This window comes from Felis catus, chromosome C1, assembly GCF_018350175.1.
Source record: "Felis catus isolate Fca126 chromosome C1, F.catus_Fca126_mat1.0, whole genome shotgun sequence".
In the NCBI taxonomy this organism is placed as follows: domain Eukaryota; kingdom Metazoa; phylum Chordata; class Mammalia; order Carnivora; family Felidae; genus Felis; species Felis catus.
Window position 1 is genome coordinate 104,049,126 of NC_058375.1, and position 20,426 is coordinate 104,069,551.

Sequence of the window (20,426 nt, forward strand, 5' to 3'; positions counted from 1 at the left end):
ACACAAAACTGCTCGGCACATGACCTTAGGTCTTAAAATCCTCACAGCTCATCTCCAGACTAAACATTTCCTCCAGAGACTCATACTAACAATGGCCTCCTCTACAAACAGAGAAAGGGTCAGCAGCACAGCTGCGTATTAAAGCTGAGCTGATTCTCGGGGCGCCTGGGTGGCTCAGTCGGTTAAGCATCTGACTTCGGCTCAGGTCCTAATCTTGCAGTTCGTGAGTTCGAGCCCTGCGTTGGGCTCTGAGCTGACAGCTCAGAGCCTGGAGCCTGCTTCGGATTTTGTGTCTCCCTCTCTCTCTGCCCCTCCCCTGCTCATGCTCTGTCTCTGTCTGTCTCAAAAATAAATAAAAACATGTAAAAAAAAAAAAAAAAAGGCTGAGCTGATTCCAGACCCCACTCTAGTCTCAACATACTCAATTCTTGAAATTAAACAACTCTTGATTAGGTTTGTCAATAATGTTATTTTTTGTTATTTTTTCAAGTTTCGATTTTGCTTCTTGATTTTCAAAGATGTTTCCTTCCTTTTTAATTAAAAAATACACAATCAATGTTACAAAAATGCAAACACAGGATATAAAATATGAAGTGCAATCTAGTCTCCATTCAGCCATGACCAATTCCTACCCCTAATTCTACTCTCCTACCCAGAGGTTACTTTGGTGTATAGAATTCCAATCTTTAAATATAAGTGTTCACACACATGCACACACACTCCCTCCCCCTCCCCGTGTCTCTCTCTCTCTCTCTCTCTCTCTCTCTCTCTCTCTCTCTCTCTCATTCAACAAATGTTTGTTTAGCATGTACTCTGTCCCAATCACTTTCTGGGAACTGTTAAGATGCAGAAATGAATAAAATTTTTAAAAGAAAAAAAGAACCTCTGCCCTAATGGATTTCATTTGTAAGTGGGAAAAGACACTACCCCTCCCCCCAAAGGAAGACAAACTGCAAACGTTACATAAGGGATAAAAGCCACGAGGGGAAAAAAGGCTTGCACTGACTTAAAACACACACAGTCATATCATTCTTTTCAACAGTAGCATAGCCTGGACGTTTTGTATTTTATCTAGTCTTTACCATTTTTACTATGATCTCTAGTATTTGATACATTTAAAATAACATAATAAATGAGGTATAAGAAAATAAAATATATACCTATGTAACCATCTCTTAGTTCAGGTCACTAAAGCCACCGAAACCCTGTGTGTCTCTCCCTGCCCCAACCTCCAGAGTTAACCACTACCCGTAATTTTTTATCATCCCCTCTTCTTCATAGTTTCACTAGAAATGCATATACCCCTAATAACATGGGCCTTATGGATTATGAAAGTGCTTTATGAAAGCACTTGCTTTCTTGGCTGCACATGTTGGTGCATTCATTTTCACACACACTTTATACCATACTTTTTAAAATCTTTTCTCTTCTCAGTAAACATCTTACTGTTTCCAGGTTTTTGCTATAACAGCCAGTGTGAACATTCATGTATGTGTCTTCGGCTACAGAGGCAGAACAGTCTCTCCGTTGGTGGTCTACACAACTTTATATGGTCTATACGTCTTTACTTTACAAGGCAATGCCAAATTGTCTTCCAAAGTAGTTGTGCCAATTCACACATCCGCCAAGAGTTTCCATTGCACCAGATCCTGACAAGCACTAGATACCATAGGTCTTTTTTCTTTTTAGTTTTTACCAACCTACTAGATAGAAAATGGCATCTCACTGTAAGATTTTTGTTTCTGTTTTTGTTTCTGGTGTGTAAGAATAAATAGGAGGGTTTGTTTAAAATGTATATTCTTTGGCCCTACTCCAGAAAGTAAATTCAATAGGTCTGTAGTGAGCCTGAAAGACTCCCTTCAGCATATCTTATGTAGAAGGTCTATCTATTAGCAATGAACTCCCTAAAACGTTGTTTACCTGGGAATGTCTTAATTTCTCCTTCATTTTTTTTTTAACTTATTTTTGACTGAGAACGCACGTGTAAGTGATTGAGGGGCAGAGAGAGAGGGTGAGAGAAAGAATCCCATGAGGGGCAGAGAGAGAGGGAGAGACAGTGCAGAGCCCGGTGCGCAAGCTCACCGAATGCGGGGCTCAAACTCACGAACTGAACCGTGAGATTGTGATTTGAGCCAAAGCTGATGCTCAACTGACTGAGTTACCCAGGCGTCTCTCTCTCCTTCATTCTTGAAGGGCACTTTTGCCAGATTTTGAATTCTTGGTTGGCAGGTTTTCCGTTCAATACTTTGAAATGTTATCACTGCTTCTAGCCTTTAATATTAACCCAACCTTGAATTCTTAGGATGAACACAGTACATTGCTGGACTCTATTCTGGGGTTTTCTCCATCTACATTCAAGTGAATTGGCTTCTGATTTTCCTTTTGTGTTCTATCCTTGTCTGGTTTTGCTATCAGGTTATCCTAGCCCCATAAAATGTAGTAGGAAGCATTCTTTCTTTCTTATGGAAAGCACAGAAATAAAATCACTGAGTATTTTAAATTTTGTTAGATAGTACCAAACTACCCTCCAAAGGGCTATACCAATCTATACTCCTACCAGAGTATAAGAGCTTACATTCTCCATACTCTTGCCAATACTATTTTTTAACAACTTTTTAAAATTTCTAATGTCCAATCTGATAAGAAAAACATAAATAAGGGGCGCCTGGGTGGCGCAGTCAGTTAAGCATCCGACTTCAGCCAGGTCACGATCTCGCGGTCCGGGAGTTCGAGCCCCGCGTCAGGCTCTGGGCGGATGGCTCGGAGCCTGGAGCCTGTTTCCGATTCTGTGTCTCCCTCTCTCTCTGCCCCTCCCCCGTTCATGCTCTGTCTCTCTCTGTCCCAAAAATAAATAAAAAACGTTGGAAAAAAAAAAAAAGAAAAACATAAATAAGATTTCTCTAAATACTAATGAGATAAAGCACCTTTTCATTTTAAATGCCATTTGTACTTCTTATCATATCAGATTTATTTCCTTTTGTTTTCTAGGGACAGCCCCCTCTGGTAAAGATCACTTGCTTCTAGTCTGAAAAGTGGTTTACAACACAAAGTTTTTCTTGACTCCAAATTCCAAGGTAAATGCAACATTTAAATATCCAAAACTACACTTGCCTTTAATAAGTGAAAAAGTATGACCTCCTCCATGTTCTCCAACATCCAACTCACATAAACTATAGGAAATGTACAGTTCCTGTACTATACGAATAAAATTCCATAAAGTTTGCTCACAGAAAACTCTCCAAATGATCACTGTAATTAATGTAAAAACTAAGTAGGGGGGCACCCGGGTGGCTCCACTGGCTGAACGTCCGACTCTTGATTTCAGCTCAGGGCACGACCCCAGAGCCTCATGTTGAGCTCTACACTGAGCATGGAGCCTACCTGAGATATTCTCCCTCCCTCCCTCCCTCTCTCTCTCTCTCTGCCCCCTCCCCTGCTCAAGCACACATGCTCTCCCTCTCTCAAATAATAATAAAACTAAATATGTGAAAATCTGAATAGAAGAAAAATCAAGCACCAAGACCATAATATCAATAATATGCATTGATAATTATATACAAATTGTTACCACATCTAACACATGTAAAAATTCTGAAGGAACCCAAGTTCAGAAGCAGCTTCAACATCAGCATAAGGCATTTTGTTACTTGTTTGGAAACCACAAATTACTGCAAACAAATAATATCAATGTACCTGTCCCAAAATAATAGTGTACCCTGACCACAGAACACTGGATAAAAAATGCATTACACAAATGTATACCAAATCAACACCAAGATAAGAACAGTTTCAGGTCATTTGCCTCTGAGCAGACTTAGACAAGCATAAGAGGAAAAAAATAGCTCATATACAAAACTGGGTATTCAGAACATGGCTTACACAAGTAAAAACAGAGAACACTATTACAAAGTTTGGGTGAAACATTTAATAGAATCACAGAGACCATTTGTTTGACAAGTTTTGCTTGAAAAAGTGAAATGTTGGGGCGCCTGGGTGGCTCAGGCAGGTGAGTGTCCATCTTCAGCTCAGGTCATGATCATGGGTTCAAGCCCTGCGTCGGGCTCTGTGCTGACAGCTCAGAGCTGGAGCTTGCTTCAGATTCTGTGTCTCCCTCCCTCTCTCTGCCCCCTCCCCAACTCATACTCGGTCTCTCTCACTCTCAAAAATAAACAAATATTAAAAAAAAATTTTTTTTAACTGAAATGTTATTCTGAATGGAGGTAAAAAGACAATGCTTCTGAAAATACATGGACTGAAATATTTATGTATTTCAATACAAAAAAACAGGATGTGGGGCACCTAGGTGGCTCAGTCCATTGAACTCCAATTCTGGTTCAGGTCATGATCTCACGGTTCAGGAGTTCGGGCCCCAAGTGGGGTTTGCTGCTGTCAGTGCACAGCCTGCTTCAGCTCCTCTGTCCCTCTCTCTCTCTCTGTCTCTCTCCCCCACCTGCGTGCTCTCTCTCTCTCAAAACAAAAACAAAAACAAACAAACAAAAAAAACCAACCCAGAATGGGCAGTACTTTCCATTTAGTGCAATCTGCTATATGCTAACCATAGTCAGATGAGCACCTCTTAAAATACTATGGTCTTCCTCAAAAGTTAAAGAGTTACCATATGACCCAGCAATTTCACACCTAGTCATATACCTAAGAAAACTGAAAAACATATGGTCACACAAAAATCTGTACACAAATATTCATTATTCATAACAACTAAATAGTATAAACAACCAAATGCCCACCAACTGATGAATGAATAAACGAAATACTGTTTTGCCATACAATTGAAATATTATGCAGCCATAAAAAATTTTAAAAAAGAATAAAGTACTGATACATGCTACAACATGGATGAACCTTGAAAACATTATAAGTGAAAAACATCAGTCACAAAAGTCACATAATGTATGATTTATATAAAATGTCCCAAATACGCAAAGCCACAGAGAAAATAAATTGGTGGTCTTACCTAGGACTGAGGGAGCTGGGGAAAATAAGGAGTGACTACTAATGGGTATAGAGTTACTTCTTGGGGTGATGAAAAAGTTCTAGAATTAGTGGGGATGGTTGTATACTATGAACATACTAAAACCATTGTACACTTTAAATGGGTGAATTATGTAGTATGTGAATTAGATCTTAAAAAATACTAGTCCCACAGAGATAAATCAATTTAGAGTACAATTTTAAAAAAGTGTACAACTTTATGAAAATATTAAATCAAGATAAGGAATACAACCATCACCTCCAAACGTATTCTAATGCCCCTAGCTAATCCTTTCTCCTACCCCTCCCTAACCCTAAGCAACCACTGATCTTTCTGTGGTTTGTATTTTCTAGAATTTTATATTTTCTGGAATTTTATTTAAAGGGGATATTGTGTATACTCTGGCTTCTTTTACTCAATTATTTTGACATTCATCCACATTTTTACATGTATGTATCAATGGTTTATGCTCAGAAGTATTCCATAATATGGTTACCATAATGTGTCTAACCTTTTACCTGTTGATGGACATTTAGATTGTTTCTAATTTTCAGCTATTAGAAATAAAGTCACTATGAATATCTGTATATGTATTTATATATGCAGATACATCTTTGAAAAAAAAAAAAACAGCTAGTGTGTTTTCTAAAGTGATTGTGCCATTTTTATATTCAATTTCAGTTGTTCCACAGCCTCACCGAGTTATATGGTAAGCCTTTCAAATTTTAGCCATCTGGAGAGTTGTGCAGTGGTATATTTCACTGTTGTTTTAACTTGCATTTCCCTAATGGTTAATGACGTTGAGCATTTCTTTTTTTGATGTTGAGCATTTTTCTACATGTTTATTTGCCCTATGTACATCTTTTTTGGTGAAGATTATTTCATTTTAAGAAGTTCTTTATATAGCTGGATACATTTTTCTGCATGTTTATTTGCCCTATGTACATCTTTTTTGGTGAAGATTATTTCATTTTAAGAAGTTCTTTATATAGCTGGATACATTTTTCTGCATGTTTATTTGCCCTACGTACATCTTTTTTGGTGAAGATTATTTCATTTTAAGAAGTTCTTTATATAGCTGGATACAAGTCCTTTATGAAATAAATAATCTGAAGATATTTTCTCCCAGACTGTGGCTTGTCTTTTCATGCTTATGAAGAAGAGTAGAAGTTTTTAATTTTGATGAAGTCCAATTTATCAGCCTTTTCTTTTATGGAGCATACTTTTGGGGTCATATCTAAGAAATCTTTGCCTAACCCAAGGTCATAAAGATTTTTTCCTATGTTTCCTTCTTCAAGTTATCAAAAGTTTTACATTTAGGTCTACTATCTATCTTGAGCTCATTTCTGTATATGGTTTAAAGTATGTATCTAGGGGCGCCTGGGTGGCTCAGTCGGTTAAGCGTCTGACTCTTGATATTGGCTCAGGTCATAACGTTACAGTTCTTGAGTTCGTGCCCCATATCAGGCTCTGCGCTGATGGCAAGAAGCCTGCATGGAATTCTGTCTCTCCTTCTCTCTGCTCTCCCCCCATTTACGTGCTCGCTCTCAATCAAAATAAATAAACTTTAACGAAGTATGTATCTAAGCTCGTATTTGTGTACTGTGACTATCCAAATGTTTCAGTACCATTTATTTATTTATATTTTTATTTTTTTATTTTTGAGAGAGAGAGAAAAAGAGCATGAGTGGGGAAGAGGTAGAGGGGCAGGGAGGAGGGAAATAGGGAGAGAGAGAAAGGGAGAGAGGGAGAGAGGGAGAGAGGGAGGGAGGGAGGGAGAGAGAGAGAGAGAGAGAGAGAGAGAGAGAGAATATGAATATCCTAACAAAGCTGCACACTCAGCGAGGAGCAAAACACAGAGCTCGATCCCACAACCCAAGGATCATGACCTGAGCTAAAATCAAGAGTTGGACGCTCTGGAACCAGAAAAGGCCCTGAATAGCCAAAACAATCCTGAAAAAGAAAACCAAAGCTGGAAGCATCACAATCCCAGACTTAAAGCTGTATTACAAAGTTGTGATCATCAAGATAGTATGGTACTGACACAAAAACAGACACTTAGATCAATGGAACAGAATAGACAACCCAGAAATGGACCCACAAACATATGGCCAACTAATATTTGACAAAACAGGAAAGAATATCCACTGGAAGAAAGATAGGCTCTTCAGCAAATGGTGCTGGAAAAACTGGACAGCGACATGCAGAAGAATGAACCTGGACCACTTTCTTACACCATACACAAAAATAAACTCAAAATGGATGGAAGACCTAAATGTAAGACAGAAAGCCATCAAAATCCCAGTGGAGAAAACAGGCAACAACCTTTTGACTTGAGCAACTTCTTACTTGAATGTCTCCAGAGGCCAGGGAAACAAAAGCAAAAATGAACTATTCCTTTTTAAAAGAATTTTTTTTAACATTTATTCATTTTTTGAGAGACACAGTGCGAGTGGGGAAAGGAAAGAGAGGGAGACACAGAATTCAAAGCAGGCTCTGAGCTGTCAGCACAGGGCCCAACACGGGGTTCGAACTCATGAACAGTGAGAACATGACCTGAGCCAAAGTCAGACGCTTAACCTGCTGAGCCACCCAGGCACCCCAAAAACAAACTATTCCCCATCAAGATAAAAAGCTTCTGCACAGCGAAGGAAGCAAACTAAAAGGCAACCAACGGAATGGCAAAAGATATTTGCAAATGACATATCTGATAAAAGGTTAGTATCCAAAATCTATAAAGAACTTATCAAAATCAACACAATCCAGTGAAGAAATGGGCAAAACATGAATAGACACTTTTCCAAAGAAGACATCCAGATGGCTAACAGACACATGAAAAAATTCTCAACATCACTCACCATCAGAGAAATACAAATTAAAACCACAATGAGATACCACCTTACAGTGTGGCTAAAATTAACTCGGGCAACAACAGATGTTGGCGAGGATACAGAGAAAGAGGAACGCTTTGCACTGCTGGTGGGAATGCAAACTGGTTGCAGCCACTCTAGAAAACAGTATGGAGGTTCCTCAAAAAGTTAAAAATAGATAGGGCTCCTGGATGGCTCAGTCAGTTAAACGTCTGACTTTGCCTCAGGTCATGATTTTGCAATTTGTGGGTTCAAGCCCCACGATGGGCTCTGTGCTGACAGCCTGGAGCCTGCTTGAGATTCTGTGTCTCCCTCCCTCTTTGCCCCTCCCTGGCTCATGCTCTCTCTCAAAAATAAATAAAGGTTAAAAAAGTTAAAAAAAAAAAAAAAGTTAAAAATAGAACTACCCTATGACCCAGCAATTGCACTAGCAGGCATTTATCCGAAGGATATAGAAGTGCTGTTTCGAAGGGGCACATGCACTCTAATGTTTATAGCAGCACTGTTGACAACAGCCAAAGTATGGAAAGAGCCTAAATGTCCATTGACTGATGACTGGATAAAGAAGATGTGGTATATATACACGATGGAATATTACTTGGCGATCAAAAATAATGAAATCTTGCCATTTACAACAACATGGATGGAACTAGAGTGTATTATGCTAAGCAAAATCAGTCAGAGAAAGACAAGTATCCTATGACTTCACTCATGTGCAATTTAAGATACAAAACAGATGAACATAAGGGAAGGGAACCAAAAATAATATAAAAACAGAGAGGGAGATAAACCATAAGAGGCTCTTAAATATAGAGAACAAGCTGAGGGTTGCTGGAGGGGTGCTGGGTGGGGCGAATGGGCTAAAGGGGCAAAGGGGCATTAAGGAGGACACTTGTTGGGATGAGCACTGGGTGTTATATGTAAGTGATGAATCACCAAATTCTATTCCTGAAACCATTATTACAATATATTTGAAAGGCTATCCTTTTTCTCCTGAATTGCCTTTGTTCCTTTGTCAAAATCAGTTGTCCATAGTGTATGTCTGTTTCTAGACTCTGGATACTCTGTTCTTCTGATCTGTCTTCATGACAATACCACTGTCATGATTACTGTAGCTTTATAATAAATTTTGAAATCAGGTAGTATTGGTCCTCCAACTTTTTTCTTCTTTTTCAAAGAAGTTTTAGCTATTCTACATATTTGCATTTCCATGTGAATTTAGAATCTGCTTGTCAATTTTTTTTAAAAAATACTTTTAGGGGCGCCTGGGTGGCGCAGTCGGTTAAGCGTCCGACTTCAGCCAGGTCACGATCTCGCGGTCCGTGAGTTCGAGCCCCGCATCGGGCTCTGGGCTGATGGCTCAGAGCCTGGAGCCTGTTTCCGATTCTGTGTCTCCCTCTCTCTCTCTGCCCCTCCCCCGTTCATGCTCTGTCTCTCTCTGTCCCAAAAGTAAATAAACGTTGAAAAAAAATTATTAAAAAAAAAAATACTTTTAATGTTTATTTTTGAGAGAGAGAGACAAAGACAGAGACAGAGCATGAGTGGGGGAGGGGCAGAGAGAGGGAGACACAGAATCCAAAGCAGGCTCCCAGGCTCTGAGCTGTCAGCACAGAGCCCGACACGGGGCTCGAACCCACATGCTGTGAGATCATGATCTGAGCTAAAGTCGGACACTTAACTGACTGAGCCACCCAGGCACCCCTTTGCTTGTCAATTCCCATAAAAAAGCTGACTGGGATCTTCACTAGAATTATACTGAATTATAAATGACATCCCAAAATATCAATTAAATATTGATCCATGAGTGGTACATATTTCTCCACTGGTGTTCTTCAATTTCTCTAAGTAACATGTTATAGTTCTTCATGTTCAGATCTTAGACATCTTTCTGGAACTTAAAATATTTAACATTTGTATACAATAGTAAATTATTTTTTAACTTCAATTACCAACTGTTGCTAATATGTAAAAATATATTTGATTTCTGTTTTTCTTATATCCTGCAACCTTGCTAAATCCACTACCTCTAACAAGGGCTTTCTTATAGATTCCATCAGGTTTCCAACATAAAAGACCATGTCAGTATGTCTTCACTTCCAATGTGGATGCCATTTATATTTGTGTGTGTATCTCTCTATCTATCTTAACTTATTACACTGGCTAGAACCTCCAAAACAACACTGAACACAGGAAGACATCCTGGTCTTGTTCCCGATCTTAGCTAGAAACGACTTTGTTTCACCATTAATTATGACGTTAGTTATAGGATTTTATTAGATGCTCTTTGTCAGAGTAAGGAAATTACCATCTATTTTAGTTTGCTGAGAGTTTTTATCAAAAATTAATGTTAGTGAGCATCTGGGTGGCCTAGTTGGTTGAGTGTCCAACTTTTGATTTTGGCTCAGATCATGATCTCACAGTTAATGGGATCAAGCCCCGCCTCGGGCTCCACCCTGATGGTACAGAGCCCGCTTGGGTTTCTCCCTCTCTTCTCCTCTCTTCTCCTCTCTTCTCTTCTCCTCTCTCTCTCTCTCTGCCCCTCCCCCACTCAGACGCTTACTTTCTCTCAAAATAAACATTTTTTAAAAACTGATGTTAGAGGGCACCTGGGTGGCTCAGTCGGTTAAGCATCCGACTTCGGCTCAGGTCATGATCTCGAGGTCCGTTGAGTTCAAGCCCCGCATCAGGCTCTGTGCTGACAGCTCAGAGCCTGAAGCCTGTTTCAAATTCTGTGTCTCCCTCTCTCTCTGACCCTCCCCCATTCATGCTGTCTTTCCCTGTCTCAAAAATAAATAAACGTTAAAAAAAATTAAAAAAAAAAAAAACTGATGTTAGATTTTGTCAAATGCTTTATTTGCATCCATTAAGATGACTGTATGATAGTCTTACTATGGTGAATTATGTTGATTTTCAAATGCTGAACTAACATTCAAATTATGAACTAACCTTGTATTCCTGAACTGAAATAAATCCCATTTGAGTATGATGTCTAATCCTCCTCATAGTGTTGGGTTCTATTTGCTAAAATTTTGTTTAGAATTTTCACATCTATGTTCATGTTCATGAGGGGATATGTCCATAGTTTTTCCCGACTCATGGTTTTTAGATATTAGAAACCTAAACTATATATTCATCCTGAGAAAGGTAGTAACTGTTATTAGCAAGCAGGCAAAGAAGTACAGGGATCTCACTTATCATGGAAATAAAGCTTCTACTTAGAAGTAAATGGAAGGATGAATAAAATTATTGCAAACCTCAAAGCTAAGAGGACAATTTAAAGACCTATACTTTAAAAGGTCTGTCTCCAGGAAATAGATTTGTTCAATAAATCAAGGAAAAATTAGAATAGTTTTTTTTTTAAGAATAATAAACAACAACAACAACAAAAAAGAATAATAAACAGGGCACGTGGGTGACTCAGCTGGTTAAGCAAGGACTCTTGATTTCAGCTCAGGTCATGATCTTGTGGTTTGTGGGAGGCTTTGCACTGACAGCTCAGAGCCTGCTTGGGATTTTCTCTCTCCCTCTCTCTCTCTGCCCCTCCCCAACTTGTGCTCTCCCACATGCACACTCTCTCTCAAAAATAAGTAAACATTAAAAAAGAAGAAGAAACATTAGAATAATTACGAGGAGCAGTAATTATGAGGAGCAGAAAGAAAAGTAAAAAAAGTGTGCTCAACCTCAAATCAACTCAGGGGTGTGTGGAATATAAGGTTTAAAAGTAAATGGACGGGGCACCTGGGTGGCTCAGTCAGTTAAGTGTCTGACTTCAGCTCAGGTCATGATCTCACAGTTTGTGGGTTCGAGCCCCACGTCGGGCTCTGTGCTGACAGCTCAGAGCCTGGAGCCTGCTTGGGATTCTGCATCTCCCTATCTCCCTGACCCTCCCCAACTCACACTCTGTCTCTCTTTCAAGAATAAACATTAAAAAAATAAAAAAATAAGTGAATGGAAATTTGGGGCACCTGGGTGTCTCCGCCAGTTGAATGTCCAACTCTTGGGTTTCGGCTCAGGTCATGATCTCGTGGTTCATGGGATCAAACCCCACACTAGGCTTTGTGCTGACAGCATGGAGCTGCTTAGGATTCTCCTCTTTCAAAATAAATAAATAAACTTTTTTAAAAAATAGTAAATGGAGATTCAGAGGTTTGTAATACACTGGCTGGGCAAGAAAAAGGCCCTCAAAAAGAAATCTTAAGACTATGGTTGCAACCATGACAAATTCCTAAATTTTACTAAAATACAGAACTCAAATACTATTCATAAAGAAAAATTATGATGTATAATCCCCTATCCCCCAGTAATATAAACACTGTCATAAATAGTCTCTGGAAAGGCCCCTCCTCCCGAATGACTTTAAATTTACAGGCCATGGACTCTGGGCAACTGGCACACACTGAACAGAAAACTGGCAAGGCTGACACCAAGAATATGTTATTTTACCCTTCTTCCTTCGGTTACCATTAAGTTTGTAGTCTTTGCTTGACAACAGTGTTATGGGTGTGAACTGAGTAAGCACTGAATTATCGAAAGTTCTTTTTTGAACAACTGCTGAAAAGCTCAGGAGCTTTACTTGACATTTCCAAACCGACTGGATGTGAAGCAGGTACCATGAAATGAGCTTTACGTCTTCACACTAAAAAGTGAGACACATGGAAAGATCTGGTTGAATTAACTCAAACTTTAAGATTCAATCCAGGCTGCAACTGCTCAAAGAACCCAAATTCTACTGGTCAAGTGAGTGCAAGCCCTCTGGCTAAGACTAAGAGCAAACAGGTAAAGGATGGTTAACCTGGAGAAGGATGGCTTAAAATCTTAACTCCTTTTTTACTAGGTTGAATCATTTAAAATTGCCATTTCTGTAGGTCAGAAATAGAATACTGACAATTTTATTTAGTTCAATGTAATTTAATTCTACACTGTTTTTTATTATTTCGGAGCCTTCTCCACAGGTCCCAAGAGCACACACAAAGAACATAAGTTGGTATTGGAGAGTCTTTCTTCATGGAGGTAAAAGCGAAACTTATCTCACATATCACTAATCTTCTCCCCCAGCTGCCACAGTCACTACTCCTACACCCCTGCTAATTTCAGGCTTAAATTACTGAACCCAAAAGTGAAGAGGGAAGAATCAGATCTCCCATTTCCATCTCTGACCCCTTCACTCATCCTTCATTATTCTTCTCTACCAGAGGAGTGATGTATCTTACTGGTGAGTGGCAAGAGCCTAACATTGGCTGATTCATTTCTCCAATGGATGGAGTTCACATTTTAGGACGCTATAAAAATGCAGAAGGAATGGTTCTGAATATGAATGCCTGTTCTGCAACCTCTAATTCTTAGGTTAGTCATCCTATGTAAACTAAGGATGTCGACTTGGCCATGGATCAATTATGTTCTCCAATACGGCTGAATAAGACTAAATTTTTATTTCCATCTGTCTGGCTTCCGCGGTTTATTTCTCAAGGTGTTCTAGACTCAGAGGTTAAGGAAAAAGATACAATCAATGATCAACCATCACATATAACCAGACATGTTTAACACAAGGTAATAGTTTAATAAATACAGGGTAGATGTGAGATAATATAATCTCAAAATATGTAATTCTTTTAACTACAAAGAGACAAAAAAGATTTTTGACGTGATCCTAAATAAATTTTAAAAAGCAGAAATACTCTGTGAATGCCTCTGAAAACAGTTATAAAGCATGCATGTGAAAAATGTAAGATATTATGCAAAGAAACAAAGCTAAAATAAGGTGATGAGAATACAGGAGATTTTTTATTTTTTTAAAAATCTTCTTAATGTTATTATAGAATCTTTCGGTGCCTATGCCTCAAGATAAAACCTGAAAGGAAATGTATGGAATAAAGGAGCTCTCGGAATAGCGGCACTCCAGATGTTTTTTAATATCTCTTAATTGTCGTTATAATGCCACATCATGTACCAAAAGAAATTTTATTCAAATAAATATAAATCAGAATGCTCAGAGCACCCCACCCTCTTGTGTACACCTGGGAGTTCTGTTTCCAGGAAGCCATCTATCTTATTTTCTGCTAATCCGAGGCAGCAGTCACAGCCACTCTTGCACTGAAGTGATCTGTTTAGGTAAGCTGAGACTCTCAGATCAGATGTCTCACTGGTACCAGGTCATGGTCAGCTTTCAAGTAATCAATGAAACCCTCATGTAGCCATGGGCTCAATTCCCCAGGTTACCACCAGGAACCTCACTACGGCAATGTCCTTCCTCTCTCCAAACTGCTAGCAACATTTTTAGGTTCATTCTCCACTGACCGTCGCGCAATACTCAAACAAAGCTCCCATTTAACTGGCAACCCTCCTCCCACCCTCACTCCATCTTCACCCTCTTTCTGTCTTCCCCACCCCAGATCCACTTAATTAAAAAAAAAAAAAAAAAATCAATACTGATCTTGTTGAAAGTTTTGCTTGGACTAAGTCTCTTCTAATATATCTAGTATTTTAAGAAGTCAGCTATTAGTAAAGGCTAATTATAGAAAATAGCCTCTGTCTTTCTTTGTACAAGCAACTCTGGCTGAAGAAAAACAGAACAAAATTGAGCATAAGTTTTTGCTGAAATATCAACTAAAATCTGGAAAAGGAAAAAAAACTTTGGTTGCTATTTATAATTTTCTACGTTTTTTATCCAGGGACAAGAGTATAAAACCCTACAATTTATGAATACTATTTTGAGATAATTTTTCTCACCTCATCGCTTTTTTAAATACCATCTACCCTGTTTTAACTTCTCTATGAAGGAATTTTACCTTCCTTCACTCATGCATGGCGGGCACATTGGCCTGCACATCTAGCATGTATTAATTCATTTAATCCCTGTGAGGTAGATGTTATCCCCAATTGACAGGCAAGGAAACGAGGCACTGAGAGACCCTAAGTAATTATGCCCAGGTTACATACCAGTTACATACCAGCTTAACCCAGGATGAAGCTGAGGCAATCTTGTTCCAGCCATACTACTATGTTGTCTGACCTTTCCTGCTAGAGACTGCAGCCCCCCAATCTTTCCCTTCTCCTGTGCTTGTTACATACACCCCACAATAAGCTTATCACACTCTGTATACTCTTTGTTTTCTTATTTGCTTCATATGTGTTTGTACTTGTTCCCCAACTAAATTATAAGTTCCTGGCAGGCAAGGCAACCATGACATTTGCTTCTTGCCCCTACTTCCAGCAGATTGCTATTTATAAAACATTCAATACATCCTTTTTAAGCTGATTGATTTAAATCCCTGGCAATTTCTATAACATTATAAAAAGAGATTTTTTTCTATTTTCTAAATTCAAAAAGGAGAAAACTGACATATTCAAGCATGATGACCAGAGAGTTCTACAGAGGGAAAACTGGGCATAATCCTGCCCTTGCTACAACCCTAAGGGACATGAAGCCACAGGCTATATGACTCAGCAAAATTACTTTAACACCTGAAGGATAGCTCATGCCATCAATGACAGATTTAGCATTACTAAAGTTAGGAAACTGACTACCTATATTTATTTTTCTTCTTAATGCATCTCCTCCTGGTGAGTCATCTACAAAACTGACAGACTGAAGTTTTTCCATTTCCTAAGAGAACTAACATTTAAAGAAAATCAGATGAAGTTTCTTCAGCGTATGTATAATCAGTAAGTGACAATCTGTGTTAGCAGGAATAGCACACACAGGGAAAAACATACTAAAATCAGAAAGGCTTCCAGGCCTGGCAAGCATACTAAATTTTAAATAATGTTTTTTAATCCATCAAAACAAGAAAATAAAAATGGGTGTTCAAAGACATGAAATGTTTTAAAGCACACGCTAATCAGCCCATGTACTAAGGCACTTCAGAGTTAACCAAAAACCTTAAGACTGGATATTAAGAAGTACACAGACCATAAGTAAAAGAAAATACCCTTAGTAAAACAGGACTTTTACTCAAACATTTCATCAAGCTTCTTGACTGTAATTCTACAACATAAAAATCTGGGGGACTACAGGTCTTAAGAGAAATTTCAGAGGATAAAGGAGAGAAGCTTAGGGTTTTATGGGCTTCTTACTGAACACCAATTTTCCAATGCACGGCTAACAGCTTTAATTTACACACAAATAAATATCAAAAAATTGTGCTAGCTCTCTAATGCAGCTGAGCTATCTCTGGAAAAGGCTAATGTGATCCTGAAATACACACAAAAAATTCTGATTATGGGATTTAACTTTTTTTCTTTTAGCATCTGTTAGCTTTCTAAAGCCAACCAAGTTGTGTGGCAATAGAAGCAAAAGCAAACCGGTGTTTCTTGTAGGCTGAGACAGATGGTCTGTTCCTTATGCGCTACGGTCTCTAAATTATTAAAAACAAAGAGCCACTTACCTATACACTTAAAAATGGTTAAAATGATCAAAATAGGTTAAATAGGTAACACCACTTACCTATACACTTAAAAATGGTTAAAATGATCAAAAGCAAACAAAAAAGGAATTTTAAGCCAATGAATAAAGTGAAAAAATTACTCTGAATTTAATGTAAAATGGTCTTCCAAGATGCAGACTAATGCATTATTTTCAAATCACAGTTGTCCCCAAAAATATGGACACTACATTCTATAAAGAACTATAAATTAATTATAGGTCCACCTTGAGATCTGGAGGCAAGTAAATACAGTATTCTTCATCTGGCCCCCTAATTCCAATTACACCAAACCACCACGTTCATTAGAGGCAACCTCTAAAAAGCAGTACTTCTGTGTACAGTTGAAAATTGTGCCTGGTTGTGACTTCAATTACAACTCATTCTGCCTGCTCTTTACTGGGCTGTCACATCACCAAAGCAGAGTATACAGCACTGTTGTTTCACAAACAACACAGCTTTTTTTCTCACACCACCAGGTTTAAAACAGCACAGATGAAGGAAGTTACTCTCTCTTCATCAAGGGTTTACCAAAAGTAACATGCCAAAGGCCGAACTACTAAAACACAAGTATCTTCCTGAGGGCTACTCTTGCACACATCTTTCTTACAGACTCTGATGTTCTGCTGCACTGGGAAGTGAAAATCCATCAAGATTTTAACACCCACCCACTCCCTACAGAATCCCTACAGCCAAAGGAAAACTTACCTCTGCAAAGTGTGTTGATGTGCTATTGTCTATCCGGCTGCTGCCACCACCTACAAAACTGAAGAGAAAAAGGAATGAGTACCGGTTCTATTCCTAGGAACGAGCTTCCCTCCCAGAAGCTAAATATAGAATGGTACAATGAGAACAAAGCCCAATAAGGAAAAATAACTCATCCCAACGTGACACCTACGAAGGAAATTATGAAGAACTGGCTTGTGGCTTAATCTATGAAAAACATTTTAATAAACTACAAAATCAAGCATAAACCAAGTGAAAAATTGAAAAGAGGGGCCACCACAGAGTGGGAAGAAGGACCCACAGCCAGCAATGCAATTCAAATTTGACCCAGCAAGAGAAGAAAAACATTTATTCTCAAAGAGGCAAAGAACTAAAACAAGATTCTCGAAACGTTTCACTAAAAAATCATTCAACCACCAGATGAACACAACATGTAAGACTATTTGGGAATGATTAAATATAGTACTGCAAGGGGTCTGGTACGATATTTAGCACATTATAAAAGAACTCAATAAACATTTTTTCTCCTTCTGACAGTTTTCCCTATTCTTTGATTATCCTATACATCCTTCAGGGCCCATCTCAAATGCTACCTCCTTCATGAAGTCTTTTCTGAGCTCACCAACCAAACGAGGATCCTCCACACCCCTCTGCACTTTGACTTTGATTCTAAATTCTACCTTTTTTATAAATATCTAGTATTTGTCTCATCCATTTCTAATCCCTCCCTCCTTTCATAAATATAAATTCAGAGGGTAAAGACTGTATTAATACCACAAATATATGTAAAGTGTTTACTGTGTGTCAGACATTATACAGAGCACTCATCATTTTTGAAAACCTGAAACGCTGTATCTTATGTTGATAACTTGCAAATAAAAGTTGAGTTAAAATTGAATGTGGAAACAAAATAACTACTCCTAAAGATTAGGGAGAAATATCAGATCCCACTGTCCCATGAAATTTGCAAAAAAAAAAAGAGAGCGGAAAATGGCCAACACTTTGTGGGGCAGAGAGGGATAGAAAGAATCAGAAGAACTGCTAGATACCACTTTTACCTCAAGAGACACAAGCCTACAAACATGTACACACAGTCACTCCAATGATACAAGTCCACAAACTACAGGAGCTTTCAGTTTCAGAACGCCAATCCAGGCACTGAGCTCAGCTCACTGAGGAAACAAACACACCCTGGTTAGCCTAGAACCAAAAGTGAAAAAGTAAAGCTAATGCCATCCCCTATGCAGCCATGCTCAGGCCTTATTCGCTAATTAGAAACCATTTAACACTTATATTTCTTTCAGAAGTTAAAAACACTTTTACAAAAACATTTCAAATGTAGAACAAGCCCAGAAATACTAGTACATTTATGCTAAATTACGTAAATAATTCAACTACCACCAACTACCCATTTTATTGCTCAAGCCTAGATAGGCCTCCAGGGCTCTTTCCTGCCTTTACTATCCGGTTTCAGAGATTCAAATATCCTTGGTAATTAAAGCTATCAACTCTATTTTTTTATAGTTCTGCTCCCCTTGAAACTCCCTCAGCATTCCCTTTCCTTAAAATTCCTCCATATTTTAAGAGTGACAGGGCTAATCATAGAGAAGGGACAACCACATCTCCTGAGAAATGTTCTCACAAATGTTACAAATGCCCCTCTGACGAATGTCTAGTAGCATCTGGAGCCCATTATCCAGTACCTACATGTAAGGACCTGTTCTCATTAATTTTTACCATCCACTACTTACACTATAATTGCTAAGTATGCAAACCAGCAAATGTTTAGGAACTTCATAAAAGGGAATATCATGCTAGCTCTAAAATACTGATTCTGAGAAAAAGGTTTCTTCAACCATTTAAAACACTGATCTTTCAGGGGCACCTAGGTGGCTCAGTCAGTTAAGACTCTTGATCTCAGCTCAGATCATAACCATGATCTCACGGTTATAAGATGAAGCTCCACGTCCAGCTCAGCACATGGAGCCTACTTGGAATCCTCTCTCTCCCTCTCTGCCCCTCCCCTGCTTGCACGCACCAAGGCACACACTCTCTCAAAATAAACAAACATTTAAAGAATAAATAAGTAATGGGGCGCCTGGATGGCGCAGTCGGTTAAGCGTCCGACTTCAGCCAGGTCACAATCTCGCGGTCCGTGAGTTCGAGCCCCGCGTCGGGCTCTGGGCTGATGGCTCAGAGCCTGGAGCCTGTTTCCGATTCTGTGTCTCCCTCTCTCTCTGCCCCTCCCCCGTTCATGCTCTGTCTCTCTGTGTCCCAAAAATAAATAAACGTTGAAAAAAAAATTAAAAAAAAAAAGAATAAATAAGTAAAATACTGATCTTTTAAAAGACATAATCTTTACATCTGAGTATTTGCTACCAATAGCACTTGCACAAGATAACCTTTGACCTACAAAGGCACAAATAAAAGAATTAAGTCAAGTGAAAGCAGGATCCATAAAATTCATAGTTCCCTGCTAAAAAAAAGATTCATCCTGCAGTTGATCACCATCTGCACTTAGAACCGTACTTTGTATACAGGGCTAAAGAAACCAAGGTTACTACTTAGAAAATTTAGAAAAAAAAAAAAATAAGCCAATTAATTGCTTCCCAACAACCAATATGCTCCTTACTTAACACATGCACAGCATAAGTGTTTGCAGTAAGTACGTGATGCAATTTTAACAGCACAAATAAAAAGCTACCCCAAGTTAGCATGCCATTCACACAAAATTGCTACTTTCGCTGTCATGCTAATCTCCACAGGTTTAGAGCTAGTATTATGTTATTTAAAACCAAGGCTATTAGATCAACATGTAAGTGTTTGTACCAAACTTGATCTCATGCCATATACTGCCCCAAGAAGCTCCAGTTCATGTACACATATAATCGCCAATCGTTAATAAAGTTAAACTAATAGTACATACTGTAAAATGTGTAGTTTTTCCTGGTTGTGGAAGGGACCTTCAACTTTAGAGTCTGCCAACAGCAACAGTAAAGACATTATTTACTGCCATTAAAACCTCCAGTAAAGGAATTACTTACTGCCATTACAACCTCCAAAGTCACTCCAAGATTAAAAGAAGCTTCAAATTACAGGTTCTTTTTATCCAGTCAGTATTTCTTCATTTGTCCAGCCACTGTCTAACCACATAGCCACAAAAGAACAAATGTGCCATTATGTTTAGCCAAAAAAGGCCATCATCCTATCAACGCTATTCTTTTTATTTTTTACAGTTTTATTCATATTAACCAAGATGTACTATAAAATACTGTCACTCAGAAATAGTTTCTCTTTTTACAGGTTTTAGATCTTTAATAAGACCAATTCAAGCATTACAAACCCAAGTTTTAACATTACAGTGACAAGATTGCATAGGCTTGACAGCAATGATTTTAGTAAGAACAGGGAGCTAAGGCT

The 20,426-nt window shown here is 38.5% G+C and overlaps 1 protein-coding gene across 3 annotated transcripts in view; it reads right to left on the reverse strand.

The window, feature by feature from the left end:
• The window catches only part of RNF115 (ring finger protein 115), an 85,809-nt gene that overhangs the window by 37,054 nt on the left and 28,329 nt on the right, over nucleotides 1-20,426 (reverse strand). Inside the window, exons 2-4 of one of the 3 annotated variants that reach the window (XM_045033423.1) lie at nucleotides 20,051-20,149; nucleotides 18,065-18,178; nucleotides 16,989-17,046 (exon numbers count right to left, since the gene is read on the reverse strand). In XM_045033423.1, coding sequence (XP_044889358.1) covers nucleotides 16,989-17,046; nucleotides 18,065-18,090 — 84 coding nt within the window. In that variant the 5' untranslated portion in view covers nucleotides 18,091-18,178; nucleotides 20,051-20,149. Of the gene's footprint in view, nucleotides 1-16,988; nucleotides 17,047-18,064; nucleotides 18,179-19,932; nucleotides 19,985-20,050; nucleotides 20,150-20,426 lie in introns of all 3 variants that reach the window. The other 2 variants (XM_006935057.4, XM_003990538.6) reach the window with 2 other exon arrangements.